This window comes from Scomber scombrus, chromosome 14 (assembly GCF_963691925.1).
Source record: "Scomber scombrus chromosome 14, fScoSco1.1, whole genome shotgun sequence".
Taxonomy (NCBI): domain Eukaryota; kingdom Metazoa; phylum Chordata; class Actinopteri; order Scombriformes; family Scombridae; genus Scomber; species Scomber scombrus.
Genome location: NC_084983.1, coordinates 13,520,925 through 13,544,093, shown reverse-complemented (window position 1 = coordinate 13,544,093; position 23,169 = coordinate 13,520,925). Strand labels below are relative to the sequence as shown.

The window sequence follows — 23,169 nt, the reverse complement described above, 5'->3', positions numbered from 1 at the left end:
ATATATATAGAGAGAGGGAACTGAGTGGAATTGATGTGAACTGGAAAAGATAGAGAAAGAAACTGAAAGTAGGAAAAAGCATAGAGTTGAAGTGAAGGAAGAACCTAAATTTAGACATGGAAATCAGGGGAGAGCAGCTGCCTCCTTCCCTCAGGAGATACATTTAAATCAGGTCTGGGTGGCCAGAGGGGAGAATAGAGGAAACTACTCCACTGGCCAATTAGGCGCACAGAGCACTGCACTGTGCTAATATAACCATCATTGTGGCCCCTTTGGCCCTTTCAGTCCCACTGGACGTGTAGCACGAGACACTGACGCAGGGCTTAGTAAGAGGGATCCCCGGACTATTGTAACTTTATGTAGAGACTAGTACCATGAGAGAGGAGGAGAGCAACAATAAGATAAGCACACAGGAACATATCTATAATTTAGTATGTCTATATATCAGTCCACATATTTTTATATCTTGTAGCACGGTTGCAATGGTACTGTATTATATTCTTGTTTCATAGTCTGCAATTTCGGAAGCGCCCATTTTCTCCAGAGGGATGTGAAGCTCTTTGTCACAACTATTAAATCACTCAAACATCACGTTTTCTTGTTTGTCAAAATCAAATCATTTAGAGAACAACCTAGCAAACTACATTTTCAGTGATGAGAACAGGCTTGACAATTTCAAGCAAGCATATTCCCCCAAGTGTCTCCATTATCAATGAGCTTTTGCAGTGTCACATCCACAGCAGTAATGAACTAAAATTATACACTACGTCATATTGTGTAGATCCTTATTACAAAATCACCAGTGCTTCTGTTCAGCTTGCTGGTTAACTATTGACTTCCCTTTGTGGCCAGTACAAAGGGAATAAAATGTATCACACTGGGCTGTATGTCACCCAACTGCATGAGTAATAAAAATGAGAAAAAGTAAGTGATTTAAAGAGAGGAAGTAATAAAGAGAGCAAGGGCAGGAGCAGGAGAATGGTAAATTGTTGGCAGATCATGCCTCATGCAAAACTTCCATGAATAAAACATATTTCTAGACTCCCATAGCTCAGATCCATTTTTCCTCCGTTTCCCTCTTCTCCGCTCTCTATCTCCCGCACGCATGATTAACCTCGGGAGGCCTTAATCAACACTGGAAATGACCCGTGCTCCTTGACTAACCTCTCTCTACCTCTCTCTACCTATCTTTTCCTCCTTCACCTCATCCTCTCTCTGCTCGACATATCGTTCACAACAAGTCTGTCAGTGATGGGGTTTGCTTCATCCGCTAACCCTGTAGACAAGCACTATTTAGGGGTTGTTTATCTTACCTGTGCAAATCATTAACTGATGTAAGGAAAACACAAACCTGCCTGCTGATATTCACACAAGGAATGTGATCTAATACATTCTTAGTGTTTTGGATGGAAGGGTATCAAATTAAATCACATGGAAATTGAAGTTTCTCATTCTCATTTCTGTCCTTATGCATGTGTATATATGTATGTATGTATGTTGTAAAGGATAATAAAAAAATAATATATATATATAATTTTTTATTATCCTTTCCTGAGGGGGTGGTGGTTTATGACAAGAGAGTTAGCTGGGTATGAATAATCTTTTTTACCTAAGGCTTTATTCACACATTCACACAGTCTTTAAACCTGTCCTCTGGGGATAGGGACAGGGATAGATTTATGCTTATTATTATTTACTTACTTGCTCCCTCAGTCTCCCTAACAAATACACATGCACGCAAAAAAGCATGCACACACACTCTCAACTGCATATCTGCTCACGCAAAAATGCATACAGAGACAAACAAAATAGTGTGAGCTGTCCATGGTTCTGAAAACTAACAGAACCAGTTGCAGAACTGACCTGTCGATGGTGCTGAAAATGAACTTAACTCAGCTCAGAGGTCACACCAAATTACATAACTCTTTTTGCCTTTCTGTATTTTCTTACTGGTTGCAGGAATTACACACATCAGCATCCACACATGCAAACAGGTCGATGGAGAAACGTTTTTAAATGGTGTTCCCTGCATAGCAGAGGTTTCAGGGTTGGTACCACAGGCTAAATGCCACCTGTGTGTTCTATGTTAGGGTCTAATTTAGCACACAGTAGTGACTGGCCATCCTGCCTGAACATTTGCTATGTAATTAGGATGTTAAGCATTTTTAAAGAGGCAAACCAGGTTGCTTCTGTTTGTCCTACAGTGCGATGGTTATTCTTAGCCTGTTTCTATCTTGTATTCATGTATGTCTTTCTGAACCATAGTTTTATTTTTATGTGATCACTGTAAGGATGAATTTAAATGTTTTAACTGAATTCAAGCAAATAAAAATGAACCGCCTGTCTCACTACGTCTATCTCTATGTCTTTCTTTTTTTCCTCTCGCCCCTTCCTGACGCTTCATCTCCTTTAAATTGTTTCTCTTTCGTGTCATGTTGCAGGCATAAGTGGTCAGCACCCTCTGGTTCAGAATGTCACGGTGACAGAGGGCGGGACAGCAAACCTGACCTGCCGTGTGGAGTCTAATGACAACACCTCCCTCCAGTGGTCAAACCCAGCACAGCAGACCCTCTTTTTCGGGGACAAGAAAGGTTAGTCGGTAGAATGACTGACATCAGCAGATGCTCAACAGATGCAGTGTTACAAGTAGTACCTGTGTTAAGTTTGTGGCAGTTGAGAAATGCACAAAAACACACAAAAACTTTTTAGGTTGGAGAGCAACTTGGAAAAAACATTCCAAATTCCTGTGTGTTTGTCACTTGAATAAGGTGCTGTCATTATTTTATCATAGCATCTGTCCCACATTTCATGTCGCTGTGTTTACCTGTCGTGTTCTGTTCTCACAGCAAGTGCATTCACAGTACATAGAGACGGACACACATGCCAAAAGCCTTTTTTCATACAGTCTATAAAACCTTTTCTCTGGGGATAGTATGTGGTTATTATTATTTTTCACTCAATCACTCGACCTTTCTCACACACACACACACACACACACACACACACACACACACACACATTGCTGCAAAGGAGAACACTTGAGAGTAGATATGACCAGCTCTCTTTCTGACTTGTTTTGCTTGGAAAAAAACACATTAACAAGTGCTGAGCAACGCCTGCCATGAACAATCTGGGGTCTTTAATATTTGTGTGTGCTGTCCATTTTACATCCACATCAGAATTTTTCACTTTGTATACCTGGATAGCTGGAAAGTAGAAATAGATAAACACAGGTGTAATTTGGTTGGATATTGAGGTCAGAAGGGATTCAAGGAGTAGGCAACCAGAGATAGTTACAGTAGTTTTGGTGATTGCTGTCACTGATTTGTATTTCCTGCCATCTCAAATGCAAACATGATAAATGAAAATGTTGGAGAAGGTTGACTACATCCTGTAAAAAAGAATTGGTTGATCCAGTGTGTTTTTTTCTATGCCTTTTTATCTGAATCTAAAAGGTGCACACTGAAACATTTTTAACTTGTGTTCAAATGATATTAGAACATCAGAAACAACCCACACTCTCAAGGTCAAACACTCACCCTGCTGTGCAGTTGAGGTGTCCTCTGCCACCCTGTAGCTCATACTGCCTCTAGCACATATGAATGCATTTTCAGCCAAAAGAACAAACCCGATCACCTGAGCCTTCATGACCAAAGACACCCTTCCACATTTAGTGTTACAGCATGACCAGCCAATGGTAATGTACTGAGCCTTGTGATGGGCAACTGCCAAAAATGAGGACAACATAATACTTACATTGAAATCTTTTCAGTGCAACCACAATGAGATTTTGTAATGTGAAACACACAATGAAGGTTAGACTTCCTTTTATAAAGAATAGCCATAATACTGGACTGTGGCAGGCTAAGAATACTGTCTAATGTGTAACGAATATCTAATTCAGTGCTCTAAATACTCCTTATGGAAAGGACTTTACGTATGTTCTAGAAAGGGAAACTAAGTCCAGTTGTTTGAATGTGTTTACTCTAACTAATAGTTGAAATGTTTTACAATATTTAATGGTAAATGGACTGTACTTATATAGCGCCTTTCTAGTCTTTTCGACCACTCAAAGCGCTTTACACTACAACTCATTCACCCCATTCACACACATTCATACACTGATGGCAGGCTACCACGCAGGGTGCCAACCTGCACATCAGGAGGAAGCTTACCATTCACTCGCATTCATACACCGTTGGCACAGCAACGGGAGCAATTAGGGGTTAAGTGTCTTGCCCAAGGACACATCGACATATAGACTGGAGGAGCCGGGAATCGAACCGCCAATCTTCCAATTGGAGGACGACCGCTCTACCGCCTGAGCCACAGCCGCCCTTACATTCAACTATTATTTACATAATAGTTGAATGTAAATTAAGCTAAAATGAATGTAATTAATGTTGATGTCTTCAATATTGTCTTCATCAAACTGAAGTATATATGTATATGAAAGGAAAATAAGAAACATCTTTCATATCCACTTTTACAACCTCATTGACCTTACACCTCACTTTCTGAGAGAAGCTAGCCTTCAGAATACTTTGATCGGCAAAAAAGATTCATATTAACTGGACACATTCACAGTTCGACAAAGAAATTTCTCCCTTTAAAGAAATGCAAACATTTGTTATCTTTCCACACGTTCACGTTCACTACGACGTAGGGGTGTCACGATTCTCCAAATCCTCCATTTGATTTTATTTCGATTTTAACGTCATGATTCGATTCGATTCTCAATCCTTTTTTTTGGGTCCTTTTAGCACAGATGCCTATGCCATTTTTAGACTAATCCTGAGTGATATAATCACCACACTAAGGCCTTACTGTCAAAATTAAATAATTTATTGGCAATATAATATAACAATAACTTGTTTCAGCAGTCAATTGGAAACTTACTGTAAACAAAGGAATCATGTAGTTACCCTTTTGTAACTGCAGTGTGCACTCTTCATATTAGATGATATTCAAGTTCACAATAAAACAAAAACTAAATTAAAACAGCCTAATTTCAATAGCCATCCCTGAACAATTAAGTGTGTTAACTGTCCTAACAGTAGCATATCTGGTGCTACAAATACCCCTATAGCGCTAGTTATTGCTTTAGTGCAGACATCCCAACTCTCCCAGATGTTCCAGGAGTGTCCCGCATATTGATAGTGGGTCCCTGACGCCCGCAAATTATATACAAATTCCTGGAGCGAGCAAGAGCGCGCACTACCAGTTTGAGTTTGGTTGATGTGGCTCCTCTCTCAGCAGTTGCCATTATGTATTTTTACCAGCTGCAGGTTCAAGTTAGAGGAGGTAATGTTGACTTGCTGCATTTCAACACGTGTGTTTTTTTCCCCTCTTGACTCGCCTGCGGGACGTGACATTGGGGGTGTGGCTACATCCTTGATTCCTCCTTTGATTTCGAAGGTCGAGATCGTGAGGTCATTTTGATCGATACTCGATTTATAATCGAGATCATGACACCCCTACTACAACGGCATGTTAGGGCCATTATGTAAAAAAAAAATACTGACCTGGAGGAGAGGGGGGTAATATTTCAAGAAAAAAACTTTTTTTTAACATATATGGCCCTAATACGCCGTCGTACTTTCACACACACGCATTCTGAGGGAAAAAAACAAAAGAAGTTGATGCAGCATAATGCCACCAATGTTTTAATGTCTAATAAGTACAAAAGGTTTACTCCTGACCTTTCACACCCTCTGCATTATAGTCCCCATAAAGAGGATTCATGGTTGTTATTTTGTTGGTTCATGCCTGCTGAAATGATTGGGCCTTGTGCGTCTCTCAGCTGTATTAGTGGAGTGTAATAGAGTATGAATCACACTCTCTTGTAAGTGTCTGGATTAAGCACATATGGGATTTACACAGTCTACTTCCATTATCCCTCTGCCCACTGGCTGCTGTGTCCATTTGTGAGTCCACGCACTATATGTGTGTCTGTGTGTGTGTGTGTGTGTGTGTATATGTGTGTTTGTGTGTGTGTGTGTGTGTGTGTGATTGTGTGTGTGTGTGTGTGTGTGTGTGTGTGTGTGTGTGTGTGTGTGTGTGTGTGTGTGTGTGTGTGTGTGCGTGTGTGTGTGGGTATTTATTTTCACATGCATCAATTCATGTGCAAAGTATTTCAATTTTCAACTATTCACATTTTCACTTACCTACCATTATTTCAGAAACAGCAAATTCAACAGTTGATGCTCTCTGCAGGTTATTCCATATAACACCAGGGGTCGGGCTTGGGGGTCTATTTCATGGCATTGCTAGTGCAGAGCCCTGAGATTGGAAATGAAAAAGCAGCCAAAGACTCTCTTATTATAAGAAAGGCAAAGGGATACTACTGAGACCCCTGAATTACATCGCTGTGTGTGTGTGTGTGCATTGGGAGTTGTCTTGCTGAATGTGGCGAATTCAGATGCACATGCTGATGGGGGCACTCAGATGGTGAGTGTTTCCAAGGTGCCACTGGCAGTGTGAGAAAAGAAAGAAGTCTCAGTAATAACAATAGTTTATTTCAGGATTTTTAGTCAGGATTAAGAGCACACCACAGCAGAGAGAGAAGATAGTAAAAGTTACACATGACCTCCTAATTGCATTGGACAAAGGACTTATCTCTGTCGATTTCAGTTTGTGCACTATAACGATGAATCTTCCATGCACACAAAAGTTAGACACGGAGCGCCACAAGATTCTGTGCATGGACCAATAATATTCACCTTATATATGCTTCCTTTAGGTAATATTATTAGGAAACACTTCATAAATTGTAATTGTTATGCAGATGACACCTAATTATATTTATCAATTAAGCCAAATGAAACTCATCAGTTAACTAAAGTCCAAGCATGCCTTAACGACATAAAGACCTCGTAGACCTGCAGTTTTCTGCTCCTAAACTAAGACAAAACGAACGTTATCATAATCAGCTGAAACACGTTCAAAACACATTATCTAATGATATAGCTACACTGGATGGCATTACCCTGGCCTCCAGTACCAATGTAATGAATATGGAAGTTGTCTTTGACCAGGATATGTCCTTCAACTCCCACATGAAATACATTTCAAGAACTGTCTTTTTTCACCCACATGATATTGCCGAAATCAGGCACATCCAATCTCAACAAAATGCAGAAAAACTAGTCCACGTATTTGGGACTTTTAGGCTGGATTACTGTAATTCTTTATCAGGCTGCCCCAACAAGTCTCTAACTCACTCTCACTGCCCACTGCCCACTGCTACTTCTATCATTATTAGTCATGCTCATATTATTTTTTATTGGTTTTTATTGTTATTATTTTTGTTGCTGTGCTTCTCTGTGTCTCTCTCTCTCCTCTTTCCCTCTCGTTCTTTCTCTCTCAACTCAACCAGTCAAGGCAGATTATTGCCCACCTACTGCCCGGTTCTGCTCAAGTTTTTTCCTGTTAAAGGGGAGTTTTTCCTTGCTGTTGCTGTTGCCAAGTGCTTGCTCATGGGGGACTGTTGGGTCTCGGTAAATCAAAGAGTTCGGTCTAGACCTGCTCTATGTAAAAAGTGCCCTGAGATAACTTCTGTTGTGATTTTGCGCTATATAAATATAATTGACTTGACTTAACTTGACTCAGCTGCAAATGCCTGTGAGCACAGTAGGTTTCAGATTAATTTTCCTTGCTGCCTGTTGAGAAAAAGAAGATGGGGATTATGGCAAGCTCACAGTTGCTCAAAAATATATCCAACTCGGCAACTTTTTGCATAATTTACTCTATAACAAGTAGTTTTTCTTTGTACCAGCATACAGTAGTTTGTACTCTTCATACTGGGTATTTTTAAACACAATTTGACTTATTGTCTGAGTTTTTCTTATGTAATTTGTATTATTATTTTTATTTGGAAGTCAGTGCAAAAATGTGGACTGTAAAATGAGCAACAATCAACATACAACTCTTTTTGAAAATGTTGATAATTTCTCATGGAATAAGTAGCAAGCTCACAGATAAAATACATTAGATTAGATCAATAAACTAGACCTTGATCTGTTTTTTCTTATTCAACAGATAGTTGTCTTTGCGCATGTGTCATATCACAAAGTGTCACTTACATCCTCTATTAAAGTCAACCATGAAACATTAGCATAAACATACTGCTTTTTCAAAGACAAATGCAGAAACTGGCTCCTTTACAGTTTGAGTGTGAGCTTTGAGTGGTGCCAGTTTCGCTGCTTTTGTTGTTTAATGTCAGGGCTGAGGCTCACCCCCAAGACGTTTAGTCGGATGAAAGAGACTACTCTTGTCTCCTGATGAGGTTCTCCGATGGCTGTGAAGAGTTGTTTGAATTTCAAATAAGTCATTGTCACGAAAGTAGCCAATTTTGTCCTTTCTGTCACTTACAACTGAGGAACTTAAGCTGTGCTTTGCCAGCAAGAGAGAAAGATGAGTACTGGGCAAGAGGGATTCTCTCTTTCTATAAGATTCAAAAGAAGCTAATATCTCTTTACAAATTGCTCTTTTGGTTTCACGTAATTTAAGACTTGATAATAGCTTTATTTCTTGGATGGAGAAATTTAGCAATGAGGCATAATTACAATTTATTCGTTATTCCCATACTAGAAAGAACTTACGTGTAATTACTTTCTAGGCAGAATTTGCAGGCCTATTTAGTGGGCTTATTCTGTGTGAGCACTGGCTAAGGTATGACATTTAAATCATTTATTCAATATGGTTATTGTAATTTGCCAATCCTTTCTTTATCCAATTTCTTTCCTGACACCCACATTTGCAATTTCTTTTTCAACCGTTGATCCTTGGTCTTTTCAACCTTTCATCTTTTTCAACCCTTGATCCTTCCTTACCTGTCCTTAAAAGCACCATGAACACATGCTGGCCTGTATAAAAAAAAAAGATGTATTTATTTCCAAGCCACAGTATCAGTGTTTACTTAATTAGCAGCTTGACATTAGGGTGCAGGTCATACAAAAGAGAATTTGTGTGCTTTTCAGGATAAGACAGTGGCACCCCGTGCCTCATTCTTCAAAGTCATATTTTTTAAGATAGTATACTTGTGTTTTTTGTGGAATTGATTGCATTATCATTCAGTATTATTCACTTTCTGACAACAGGAAATTATTTCAAGACAGTTCAAGCTCACAACAGGTAACACTTCATCTTGCTTACATTATTTTACAATGACTTCTTTGGTATAGGTAACAAAATGCTTGAATAATGATTTAAAATAGAGATATATAATTTTAATTGTGGTCACATTTACAGTCTTTACAGTCCTCTTTTATTAGACTGGCCGTGGCTTCTTTTTCTCTTTCAACGACAAACTGACCATCAAAAGGTCATAGTGACAGTGACTATGATATTCCCCTCAGTCTCAATTTAAGAGCACAGCTGCACATGTTTGCATTGGTACATTATGCAATATAATGTCACAACGTGTAATGTAACTGTACCTGCAGCTTTTTTATATACGTGTAATAATTTTGATGTTGCTTGTAAAATTGCCAAAGTGCCTACCTGTGGTGGACATCTCTGCCGACACTGTGCCATCTGCACATTGATTGAATCTGTTTAAACATTAAGATTAGTGTTATGGGTGAACAGCTAAGGGCCAACTGCTCAATTTTAGATGCCCAAGCTGCTGAATATGAAACTATTTGGGTCCTCAGATGTCAAATATTCAGCTGGCTGAATCAATTTTCTGGCTGTGTGTGTGTGTGTGTGTGTGTGTGTGTGTGTGTGTGTGTGTGTGTGTGTGTGTGTGTGTGTGTGTGTGTGTGTGTGTGTGTGTGTGTGTGTGTGTGTGTGTGTGTGTTTGTGTGTGCGTGCGTGCGTGCATGCGTGTGTGTGTCTGCTTGTAAGTGCACATATATACGTGAGTGCAGGTGGAATGTCAAGCATTCCACCTCCCCAGTATTCAACCATGAAAACTTTGATGCATTCAGAGTATCTGTGCCTGAGCAATTTAGGGGCTAGGCTTTTAAAAAATTTCCAAAGTAAATAACAAAATGAGAAATGCCTGACAGACTTTTTATTAAACAGATAGAAGAACTTTCTCTCAAAACGTAATCTTAGCAGGAAAGTTAAACTTTTTAGACAGCTGTCTTTTTTTTCCTGGAAGAGTGCCTCTATGAAAAATCCTTTCATATCATCCTGAAGATTGCTACGGTGTTCTCTCTGATAGGAAAAAACTGATTGTAAATCTCCAAAGATCCCTAACAAGTCCCCTCTCTCCAAGACAAGGGCCATAAAACATGAGAGCAAGAAAAATAGGAAAAAGGAGACTCAATGTAGGCCTTGGTGGGATACACGAGAGGAATTAAGGAGGCATTTTACGACAGCTTTCAGACGCAGTTATCACCTCAGAAAGACACAGACAAACTTTTTCTTTGACCTTGAGCGAGCTGCATCTTCTTTCTTTCCACATGTCTATATAACAGTCAGCTTCTGATAAAAAAAGCCTTTTGTTCTTCCTGGTATTTACATTGAATGTAGAGGTGCAGACAGGTATAATAATTAAAAGCAGAGATCTGCAGAGATCTGCATGTCATTGATTGTGTGCTGTTGGTGGATCAGAGAAGCTTGTGTCAGGAAGATGTCAGCTCTGTTTTTTTCTGCTGTATGGCTGTCAAGCAGGTTAAGGTGAGAAAGAGACTGGATTGTCAAATAAAGCAAAGGATCCAGTTATTACTGCCTTTATTAGCAGAGCCACTTATCATTTGAGAGGTGTAGAGAATAGTACCTGAGGCAAAAGGGAATAATTAGCTCACATTAAGTGGCAGGCTTATTCATTTCTCTCTTCCGTAAAAAAAAAAAGTTCTGGAGCATGGAGTTGGGGAAAAGAAATGATCATTTTACACAAAAAAAAAAAAAGTTCAGAGTTGTTTGAAAGGAATTTTCAGCATCAGCAAAATGAAGAGGTAGCTCTACAAAGATTGTCCACTTTCTTCCCAAAGCTTTCCAAAGTCATTTTAAAGGGATTGCTGTAGTGGGCACACCCTAGAAAAATATGAACCTCCTTATAGACTAAGGGACCTGTTCTTCCCTTCCTGAGCTGCCGGGGGAAAATGTATCCCTTTGCAAAGTACAACAGGTTTTATAGGCAAAAACAATCTCCTCACTGACCCGCTTCTCACAAGGACTTAATGAAGTAGGTCTAGTGGAGGTGTCCCACTGAACTCTGCATGGCAGGTGGAAACTGATGAAAGGAAATCATTTCTGTCACAGGAAAAATCTCCACAAGCCAATTACCATATGGAGTATGGCACATTTTACATTTTAAAAAGCTGGTGTGCCTCGGAACAGGTAATGGGGGTTGGGAAATGGCTGAGATACAGAATATACATTAAGCTGTTCAATAAACATTGCATTCTGTTTGCTTCTCTTTCTCTGTCTTTCTCTCTGCCGCTCCCTTACTCTCTCACACACACACACACAAAGACATAGACATAGACAAACTCAAGTCCCCAGATGAGTTGTTGACAAGAAAAAGAGAACAGTCACATTCAGACACAGGCAGCTGAATGTATATTCTGAAATTTGCACTTTTCTCATTATAAAACTGTGTCACTTGAATGAGCAAACACCTGCTGAGGCTCTACACTAATACATACAGTCCCTGGATAGATGAAGGGACAGAGTCGGAGGGGACGGTAGTGGATGAGAGAGGAAATGGCACACAGGGAGGAAAAGGGAAGGGAAGAGAAATAAAAAGACGAAGGGAAATGTGAAAACATTATAAGCTTAACTGAGTCAGTTTAGAGTCATGGCTATTTGCATATGCATGCACTCTGTATGGCTATACAATAAATGCTTTTGTAATGTACAAATGTAAGTGCCTTTCATATACACGCACACATATGCACACACACATATGCACACACACACACACACACACACACACACACACACACACACACCATATTTGCTCACCAGCTGCTTTGTATGGTGGAGGAGAGTAGCTTTGGATAGCTGCTTGATATGCACCGAATTTAGATATATATGTCTACATATATGAATGGTTACTGCACAAAAATAGAGGATGTACTGCATCTGGTGTGCTGCAGTCTTCAGCATGCATGGTGATGTGTTGCAATTTTAGTGAGGCTCTGTTAACATACTGATGAATCAGAAAACCATTGGCTGTGTGTGATAATGGACTCCTTTGGTTTCCTTATGTGGAGGCGCGAAAAAAGCTTTTTGGACCTGCTTCCCACACATGCAGTTTTGTTCCCTTGGTCTGAAACAAAGGAAAAATATTAAATGATCGCCAAGTGTTGTAAATGTGAAGGTTCATTGGGATCTTTGTCATTCTGCATTATAGGGCAAAAGTCATCAAAATGAAACAGGCATTTACAGCATTTACTACTAAATGTGACTAACTCTAAGCATAAATTAAAGTCAGATTTGGGCATTCAACCATAAGACTAAGCTCCATAGTAATTGTGTTTGAAGAAGACAGAAAGGTTGCTCTGTTATGCCTTTTTGACTGTGCTTAATGTGCATTCATAGGACTGGCAAATAACCTACATTCACAAATACAGCATGTTGTAAACAAAGAAAGAAAAATAAAGAAATTGGACATCGCAAAACAAATAATTAGCAAACATAGATCTTGTCTAAAAGATCATATTCATTGGGAAGTGTTGAGGGAAAAGAAGGTGCTGTTGCTCAGCCTGAGATTCAGCTGAGATTCTGACCACAACCAGAACGCACCGCAGCACATCAGCCAGAATCAGCAAAATAGTAATTAAAGCAGAGAGCAGCCTACAGCAGGCTTTTCTAATTCAATGCAGGAAATGTATACGAAGCATGCAAATGCACTGGTGTGGTTTTTGAATTTAGATACAAACAATGTCTGAACAAACATACACAAGACTGAAGAAGAGAAAAAAGTGCAGCTTTATGAAAACAATACATTTCAGAAATATATATTATTTTTGCAGTCATCTGTTTAACATTACTGATGCCATCCATTCCATCACTTCACTAAATGGTTTAAATATATTCCTGTCACCTGGTAAGTAGAACACATTTAAGTGCATGCCAACAACCATGAGGTGAAAAAAAAACACAAACAGAAAATACAGACCTTGGTGGGATAAAGGAGAGGATTGAAGGAGGCATTTAGAGCTTTCAGATTCAGTTATCATCTCTGAAAGATACAGACAAAGTTTTTCTTTGACCTTGAGCAAGCTGCATCTTCTTTCTTTGTCACCTTTGTTTGCACAAGTCTGTCTGTGGGAGTAACATTCAGCTTTTAGTGAAACAAGCTGTTTCTACGTACTTGCGTTTGCATTGTATTTAGAAAAGCAGACAAGTACAGTAATTAAAAGCAGGGATTTGTATAGTTGTCATTGATTGTGTGTGTTGCCTGTGGATCAGAGAAACTGCTGTCAGACAAATATCAGCTCTGTTTTTTCTGCTGTACAAATGTAAACATGAGATCAGATGTGTGCTCATCTCTGTATATGTGGTTACAGATTTCAGTTTTAATGTGATGCAGGCTACCTCTTTCTAATTGAGTACATTTTTCAGTTACATCATATTTTGAGTCCTGAATTTCCTAATAATTTGTTAGATTCCAAACTGTATATTTTGGGTTAAAATATGAGTTTTCTTAAAGAAAAGCTCCATTAAATTCCAAATTAATACTTATGTTTTATTCATTACTTAAAGCTTCAGTCTCCATATATAATATATATATTTAATTATATGCTTGCCTGTAGTCAAAATTCAAAGCTGCATGTTCTGCAGACCTGCTGTGTACCAACTAAAAGACTCTACAGGTTATGTTAGCAATTCATTATTACATTTATTTCATCATTTTTTGAAAAAAAAAGAAAAAAAGGACTCTTCTTTCCAAGAAGCATGTTGGAAATTATTAGGAAATGGTGAAAAATGTGTTACCTCTGAGGAACAGGCCTGGAAATAACACAGTGTGATTCCCTATAGTGGCAAAACTTGAAGTGCCCCCCTCCTCCCACATTTACATAAAAAAGTTATTTTGGGTAAAAAAAAACATAGATTTACATTAACGTTTTGCTCAAGTACAACACACATACTACTGAAAAATGTAAGATACAACTAAAAAACCTGAGCAGCATAGATATACGTCGGCCTACAAATGCCATATTAACCCATATACTAGTGGTCAATCCGAATCCAACTCATATCCAAATTCACACATCATGCTAAATATCATTATTTCCATCATAAATGGCCTTTATGAGGACTACATGCAAAACCATTACAGAGCTTGTCTAAAAAAATCATCACACTCATACCAAATAAGACAAGCCAAATAACGACAGTTGCAAGCTACCATTTCAACAGCTGAATGATCACAGAGTGCCAAGCTAAAAGGCATTTATTGTATACCTGGTCAGAAATGGCAGATACAACTGTTATGGTCAAATTGTATAAAGGACTTGATTTTCCTTCTGGCCTTTATAAAACAAAAAAAATAAATAATGAACTAATGTATTAACTGTAGCACTAACGCTGTGCAAACATATATTTTTATCCATTCACAGTCAGTTTCAGTTTCACCAACTGAATGAACACCTTCCCTGCAAATAAAAATGTCACTTCTCATTTAAAGGAAGCAAGACATCTTTGACCTTCTCTCTGTGCAGTTTCTCTCTGTATCAGTTTTCCTTTTCAAAGATGTGCCTTTCTTCTCATCCTCTACAGATAGAAAAAAAAGCCATGGCTGACACTTTCACAATGTTCTGATGCTCTCTGAATATAGTGTTTGGGAACAGAAAATCTTGGTGTTATGGCTGTTTGCTGTCTGTTATCTGATCGTTCGTGGCTGCATTCAGGGAAACCTCAACGCGGTCAGCTCCTCTGAGCCAGCGGTCATCAGTATCAGTAATTAGATGAGAAATCTTTGCGCCCCCACTGGGTCTCTGAACGTCAAGCTGCATCTGCCTTTGCAAACTCATAAAATTGTTATGGTACTCTGTGTTAGTTCTGCTGAGATTAAGGCAAATACATGTATAAAAGACAATGCTCTGTCACAAACACACACATACACTAAGCTCTCTGTTCTTAACAAGTAGCAAAATAAACAGAGGTGTATTGACCATTTGTTGCAGAAACAAATCAAGCTTTGATGCTTAAAAGTGAAGCTTTGCTTTCTGTCTGTCTTTCTGTATACAAAAAGAGTTGCAGACCGAGGCTAAATGAGCAAAAATATGGTTGTTCATTCAGTAAGTAGTTATTGTAGAATACAAATCCACCACTCTTTGATGTTGACAACAATGCCGTCCTCCACATTCAGGACTGTCGGCACTAATGGTCTCTAATGGATGGAAAGCAGCTGTAGCACCAACGCAGACAAATAGTAAAGCATACATTCCTCTCCTCTGCTCTCTCTGTCGATGTCCAACCTTTTACCCTGGACTTACTTTAAAGAATGAGAGAAGAACAGGAGGTTGCATTGTTAAGAAGAGGAACAGTGAGAGGAAAAAAGATGGAGGAAAACTGTGGGTGGATTTTAATGTGAAAAAAATCTAATAAAAAATGTGAGCCATACGCATTGTATGAATGTCTGTGTATATGGATGTGTCTCCATTCAACATGGATTCTTATTGCTATATATAAATGGTCTTTAGCATCTCAAACACCCGCTGCTAAAAGAAACTTAACATCCCCTTGAAAATGTTATTTTTGCTTACCTCCAGTGACTTCCTGCCTTGCTGTCATCACCTTTGGGTGTGTTTTCAGGTGCAACAGAATGCACCTGTGACCACACCTAGAGGTGAAACAGGCTTTAGAGAGGAACAACCTGGTGTTAAGTTACAAAATGACAGACTGGTCCCACTGGTTTGGCCCTGTGTGACCTGTTTTATTCATTTGATTTAATCAAAGGGGAAAATGTTTTTTTCTGTATTCCTGAGTACATCATAGTATCCTTACCAGTTACATCATGATTTCATGGTTATATATAATGCCTTTCATGTCTCTAAATCCAGCCTGAATCCACCCTTCCAGGGGGATCACGATGATACTGCTTTTTGGCGTCAAAACTAACTAGAGCTCCGCCTGTAAGCACTGAAAAAATGCAGAAGCAACACTTAAAACATGGTTGAGGTTACTGAATCCAGAATCTGATTTGAATGATTAGAATATTCAGGGGGTCTTGACATATTTTAATAATATCTGTGTTAATTGCTATATCATGCAGTTTTTTTTTGGTTTGTTCATTTTCATTTTAGCCGTTATTCAGTCACATTGATTCAGCCAAGTCACTTTACAATTATTTTTACAATCTTTCTCGTTATAAATGTTCAGCTCATCGAAGCTGAGGTTCTGAATTGATCGAGTAGTCAGAATATTCAATGTACCTATCTTTCAATCCATGTCGCTCAATCTCATACCAACAAACACCTCAAACAGGCTGTTGAGGAGCGAGAGGAAAGACAGTAAATGTATTTTCTAATATTTGCCTGCCCATACTTCCTAGCCCAGAGCAAATAAGACAACAGTTGAATTGAGGCATTGTTTAACTTGTACACATTTGCAGGTTAGCTGAGCTGCCTGAGTCGACAGAATGAGGTCTGCAGGTGGGAGGAAGGAGAGAAACAGATACTGACAGAATGGAATACAGAAAGATATAGAAAATCAAAGAGAAACTGTTCTTTGTCCAGAATCAGTTCAAGTAATCTGTTCTTTGTCTACATGTATGCTTTGATGAGACACGGTGCGTATACTGTACATACTGAATGAAACAACAACTATTTTTTCAGGACAGGTTTCACCATTAGCAGAACTGGCAGTGCGTTAGACTAAAACTAATTTGGTGGTCTTGCATTGATGACCATGTGTACTCTCACACACACATGTATAGGAGCAGGAATGAACTGTCACTGCTGCCAAGCCTAAAGATATGTCGTGTTCTCATATCAACATGTCACGCCTGCTCAGGCGCACTATGTGTAGTGCGCCTGAGCTCAATGTATAGATAACTGGTGGTGCAAGGGATGGGAAGGGACAGAACAAATGCAATAACAAATGAAAGAGAACAGCTGTTGTTTAGCCAAACTGATTACAACTCTACTGCCATTAACTGTAGATGTTTAGCTTGGAACCAGTAAAGCAAAGATATCCGTCCCTTGGCTGAGCCAAATGACATGCTCGCTGAGACATTTCTATATTTGTCAGTTCTTTGATCATTGCAGCATGTGTACACAGAAGCTGTAAAAAGAATGCAGCATATGTACTTGACACCACCTTTCACAGTAACCTCAAGGGCTAGACATTTACCAATAGCTGATACATTAACTGTAAGTAGGTAAAGCTGATAGCAGTTGGCATTTATTTAATCAATCAAGCATATTTCAGAACCTGGCAAGAGAATGAATCACCACAAGATACTTTTTAAACAGTTATGCATGTAAAAAAAAAAAAAAAAAAAAAAAAAGACCTTTAATTTAATGACTTACTATAATTTATATCCTTGGTAAATCTTATCATAAAACACATTCTTTATATTTTTTATACTTTTGTATCCTTATAAATAGTGTTTGATGTACAGTATAAATTAATCAAGGTTACATGATTTGTGTGGGTTACAGAAACATTTGGGGAAAGAAATTACTTTTAATGCTGGCTTTAAAGCTTTAGGATGTCGAAGCACAGAAACTATCGTTTCTCACCATTCAGTCAGCCACACTTTAAAGTACTCTACAAACAGACTGTGTAATGGCATTAACTTTTTAAATCTTTGCAGAGGGGTTGCAAAACCAGGGTACTCTGCTCTTTGTGATTTCTCACAAATGACCATAAGATATTCTTTCATGTGGCCAAACATGAAAGAAAATATAAACACCTGTACACATGCAATCATACCTCTTTTCCGCTCAATCTAAACACTCACAGTCACATGCAAACACACACTTACAGTATACTGCACTTGCTTCAAGTCACTTTGATGGAGAGTGAAAGGCGAGTCAAAGTTGCCTTGGCTGCTCATATCAAATAAGGCTTGTAGAAAGGTGTTGTAGTTGCAAAAGGAAGGCTTGAAGCCAAGGCCACAGCAGCAGAGTGAATGAAATTTTTAGCAGCCTCAAAATCCATGGTCTTTTCCTGATGCACTTTTAGGTGGTTTGGTTTTGTATTTCTCAATGCACTCCTCAGACACAGCAGGCATGAATCATGTTGTATTTAAGGTGTCACCACATTTTAAAATTGTAGCACGTTCTCCCACTGTATCACAGAAGTATGAAGTCTTGTTTGAAGACCGTGGAGTATCTTTCAACTAGCCATCTAATTTCAGCAAATCCATTTCAGCTCTCACATCTTGCCAAATTCTCATTAGGACTCTATCCCAGCCCCTTATTGCAGTATTGATTTCCATTGCCGTTATGTCTTTTGGAAGATTACATTTTCATATAAGTAAAATGTCTACAAGGGCTTCCAGCAGAGAGGACCTCATGTATGGTATACTAAAGAGCTGTACTTTCAGATTCAAAAGAAAATTCCGGTTTCACATCACGTTTCAAAATGATTTTTATGTTGTTTATGTGTTAAAATATATTTTTACATACATAATGTACACCACACAGTTTGATTTGGCTATTTGTTTCTTTTAGTAAGCAGTAAACAGTTAAAATGTGTGTGTATAGTATACAAAGTATTCTGTTGCAATATAAAAAGCATAATACAACAAAGTATAGATGTTACAAGCACCAGAAAAAAAAAATCAACTAAACTGTTTTGTATGTATATAAACTGTATCTAATGTAACTTTAACTTTCAATTGTGCATTAAAATAGAGTTTGAGTGTGTCTGCTTATAATGCTGATAAGGTAGCCCTCATCAGTTTGATTTGCTGATATTTGCATAACTGTTTAGTAACTGACTGTCTCTCTTTGTCTCTCTGTCCAGCTCTAAGGGACAACAGGATTGAGCTGGTACGTGCATCGTGGTCAGAGCTGACCATCAGTATCAATGATGTCACACTGACTGATGAGGGCATGTACACCTGCTCTCTCTTCACCATGCCTGTCAGAACAGCTAAAGCCTACCTGACTGTTCTAGGTAAGTACAGAATCTAATTTTTCACTCCCTTGCTTAAAAGAAATGTTTATTTGTGGATACACTGTTACTTAACAGAAATGAGTTCTTCTGCGATGAGGTGTCATAACACATTTTGTGATTGCACACACATATCTTCAACCTGTGTAGGGTACCATGGGGTTTTTTTTTTTAATCCTAGATTTCTGACAAGTAACATCCAAACCACAGTTTGTAGAGCAAGCAATAGTGGAAAGTTAGTGAGCAGAAGAAAAAGTTGTGCCCCTCACACAAAGTTGTGCTTGCAGTGCCTTATGGTCCTTAAGTAGGCTACCGTTTGTGGAAAAAATGGTATTGCTCCATCTTCTACTAACTTCTCCACATAGGATTTGCTGAACACACAGTACAGAATCCTAGAGAGACAAGTTGACCAATTTTAAAATCTGTTTAATCTGGAAGTTTTATGTAGCTGAATAAACAAAATCATCAGATGTAACATGGGTTCAAAAAGGCAAGGTTTTCATGTTTTCATGAAATTGGGTGGACATTTTTTTTGTGCAGATCCAGATTATTAGTTAAAGTTTGTAAAATGAGGGCATTTTTGAGCATTTTTGATAGTTTTTATATTGTAGTGAAATCTCTGGAATAAAAACATCTGTATGAACATGAATACCCTGATTATATCATATGTGTATTTCAGTATGTGTATGTTTTGATTTTAAAACATTATTACTAAAATTTGAACTCCAGGCAATTGCGCAGCATTCCTGGAGGTTATATTTTGTCTGAATGCTTTCTATAGACCGGCATGCTATTAAGCTCTTCCTCCCTTTAGTAATGTTTGTGTTGTGATCATCCCCCTACACAAACATTGTCTCATTTCCCGCCACCGGGCTTATTATTTTGCCAATTAGTTTTCACTAATGTTAATAGATGTGGTTGTGCACTCCAGGACCATTAGCTGGCTCTCTGTGTTAACAAGCGTTCCGAGAATTAAAGACATTAAAGGCTACTGCTCAATAAGGATATGGAGAAAATTATTTTGCAATGCTGAACAATAGTTAATGGTGCAAGCCAGGAAACAGAGAGGGAGATAAATACACAAAATGGTCTGGGAAAAGCCTGGTTTATCTGTTGCTGTGAGCCAGCACAGTGAGTACAGGGGATGAAAACATTGAAAATGATTTGGACAAAAATACCAACTCATAAATGAACAGACAATAAGATGTGAACTTCACATATAAATACTGTCAAAATATTTGGGTGAATAATTACACACAGGTGTTTATCTATTACAATGTAAATTTGAACAAAGGTTCATAAATACAATACATCACTCAATGATTAAGGTCAATTCTAGAGTATACAAATAGTAGTGTTACAAGTTAAATCAATAAACACAATGAAAATGTATAATGTTTGCCTTGTTAACATGTGTTTGCATGCAAACATTTGCTAATTAGTGGAAAAGGTCAGTGTCATGAGTTTTCAGGTATTTGGTCATCTGAAATTGAAATTTTGAACTGCTCATGGAAATCCAATGGTACAATGTCAGTGAGGACTGCCTGACATTTGCTTGTTGCTAGCTTGTCTAAAAGTGCACAACATTAGGCTTTGCGTTCAATCCGGACATATCAATTTTGAATTGAAAGAAAGCAAAAATATGGGTACATTTAAGAAATTATTTAAAACCAAAACATTAGAAAGTTATGTAAGAAGTGAATATTGGGATTTGTGAATTGTTGAAATCAGGTATCTGGATATTTATGCTTTTAATTTGTTGTGAAAACCTTTGAAAAACAAAAAAAAAATGTGTTAATTTATTTTACTTTGTCATTTTTAAAAGTCACTGCTACTGGCGTAAGTTTTGTTTGAAGAAACTGAATTGATGTTGTTAAAAAGGGTAGACAAAATAAGCTTAGGCTTCAGTCTACACTTTTTTTCGGTCAAAGAAAATAAAAGAGAATAAAAGAGAAAGAATAAATAATTTGTAAGAGAAACAGATAGGGATGAAGAAAGAATGATGACACATTAATTGTTTTGTATATATATCCTATCTCCTTTTCTCTTTGTGTTTTGTTTGTTTAATCTGTATAAGAAATTATTCATGAAAAATTCTTGTGAATTTATTTTGTGAATGATCGGAAAAATAAAACTTGGCTAACCTAACCTAACCTAACCTATCCACAAACACATCTCTAAATTTCAATTCATGATAGTAACTTACTTATTCTTCTCTCATAAAGCGGTGTGTTCACAATGACCACAGGAAACTATCAGTGAAATCCAGTCTTTTTACCATGCATCAGAAATCAAGCTCTCATTTCTTTTTCATGTCTTGAAAACACTGTTAGTCATGCTTAAACAGACACACACACACACACACACACACACACACATCGGCACCACAGCACAGATAAATCTATGATGCACAAATGAGTAGAAAAAAACGTACACCAACAATACCTAACACTCACACACACACCAACAGAGAGAAGGATTAAAGCTTTGCAGCCTCTAGCCACCCAAGGGGAACGTGACTGTATAAGATGAATGTTGTATTTGATCTGCTCTCGTTTAGTCTGGAATGAAAAACCATCCAAAACTCTTCTGAGTGAAACCACATTTACTCATTCACACACTGCACAATGCAGTCGTTTGATATAGTGAAACTTTTCACACTTAAAAACTAGGCAGTGAACCAATAGCATATAAAATCATACACATTGAAAATTACATAAGATTAGGAGAGATAGCTCTCTCACTACATTTACCAAGCACTCCATTGTTAGGATTTGTTCCTTCAAATGCTGGTAAACAGAAAAGGGAGGACCTTAAAGTCTGGTAATAAACCTTACTGGAGGTGGTTAGACAGACAAGGCCAGAGTCAGTCAATTGCATTGACTGACAGACCTTTCAGTCACTCAGCCTGAGGCAGACTTATTGCTCATTGACATTAGAAGGGCAGACACTACACACTTAAAACACTCATTATGGGAAAGGCTGGTAACTAACATTTTCTGTACAACTACATAACTACCTCTGTTCACACACACACACACACACACACACACACACACACACACACACATATATATACTAACACACACACACACCTTTGCTTGAACTTCATCAACATAAATGAAAAAAGATAGAAATATGAATTTAAAATGCAGTGCTTCGATTTGAAGCTAAGCCACAATGCCAACAAATGTGACTTCAAGCACAAATTAATTTCACATTCACAACCGTTGAAGGTTGCAACTTGACACAGACATGCACAGACACATACCGTATAGATCCTGTATAAAGACTACTTTATCAACTTTAATTTCACTTGACATTACCCTTGTACACTTTGCAACTCAATAAAAACAACAGAAAAAAGTACACAATATTACATGTAAAAGTAAAAGAGTTAAAGAGAGATAATATAAATCTAACGAGTGGAGTAGCTACATGTTAAGGAGGACTTCATACTTCTGTGATACAGCTGGTGAAATTAGCAAAGGCCATAGTAAGTTTCCAGCGTGGATTTGAAAATATCAACAAAACTTGCTTCCCGAATGTGCAGTGGTAGATTATTTCAGAGAAGTGGAGCTTGGTGGGCAAATACTTGACCACCAAAACTGTTCTTACTGAAACAAGGAGAGATTAAATAACAGGCACCAGTGGAATGTAAAGAATGTGATAGAATATATGGAGCAATAAGGTTGTATATGAAGGAGACAGTCCATAGGTAAGAAGAAGGATTTTGAAATCAGCTCTTGCATAAACCAGTAGCCACTGCAGAGACATCAGTACCGGTGTTATATGATCCAACTTTTTAGACCTTGTGGGGACTCTGGCAGTTGTGCTCTGAACCAATTGAAGACCTCTTGTTGCTGTCTTATTGTAGGTAGGCCAGAGAAAAGTGCATAGCAGTAGTCTATTCGAGATGCTATGAATGTATGCATTTCAGTATCTGAATTTGATCAAATTGGACGTATTTGGACTATTTTTCAATAGTGAAGGAAAGCAGTTCATTTTATGTAGTTGATATGTGGCTAAAATGGATCGAATACTGTTCTGTATGTGTTTCTCAGAAATTGTGCAGCCATCAAATTATCAGATTGATGGAAAAGTATGTAAAAAGATCTGAATATAGCAGAGAAATAA

At 38.1% G+C, this 23,169-nt stretch overlaps 1 protein-coding gene across 1 annotated transcript in view; it reads left to right on the top strand.

Moving 5' to 3' along the window:
* cadm2a (cell adhesion molecule 2a) overlaps nt 1–23,169 on the top strand; it is a 215,037-nt gene that overhangs the window by 156,302 nt on the left and 35,566 nt on the right. The window contains exons 2-3 of the mRNA XM_062433537.1: nt 2,442–2,591; nt 18,883–19,035. Of these exons, the coding sequence (XP_062289521.1) occupies nt 2,442–2,591; nt 18,883–19,035 (303 nt within the window). The remainder of the gene's footprint in view (nt 1–2,441; nt 2,592–18,882; nt 19,036–23,169) is intronic.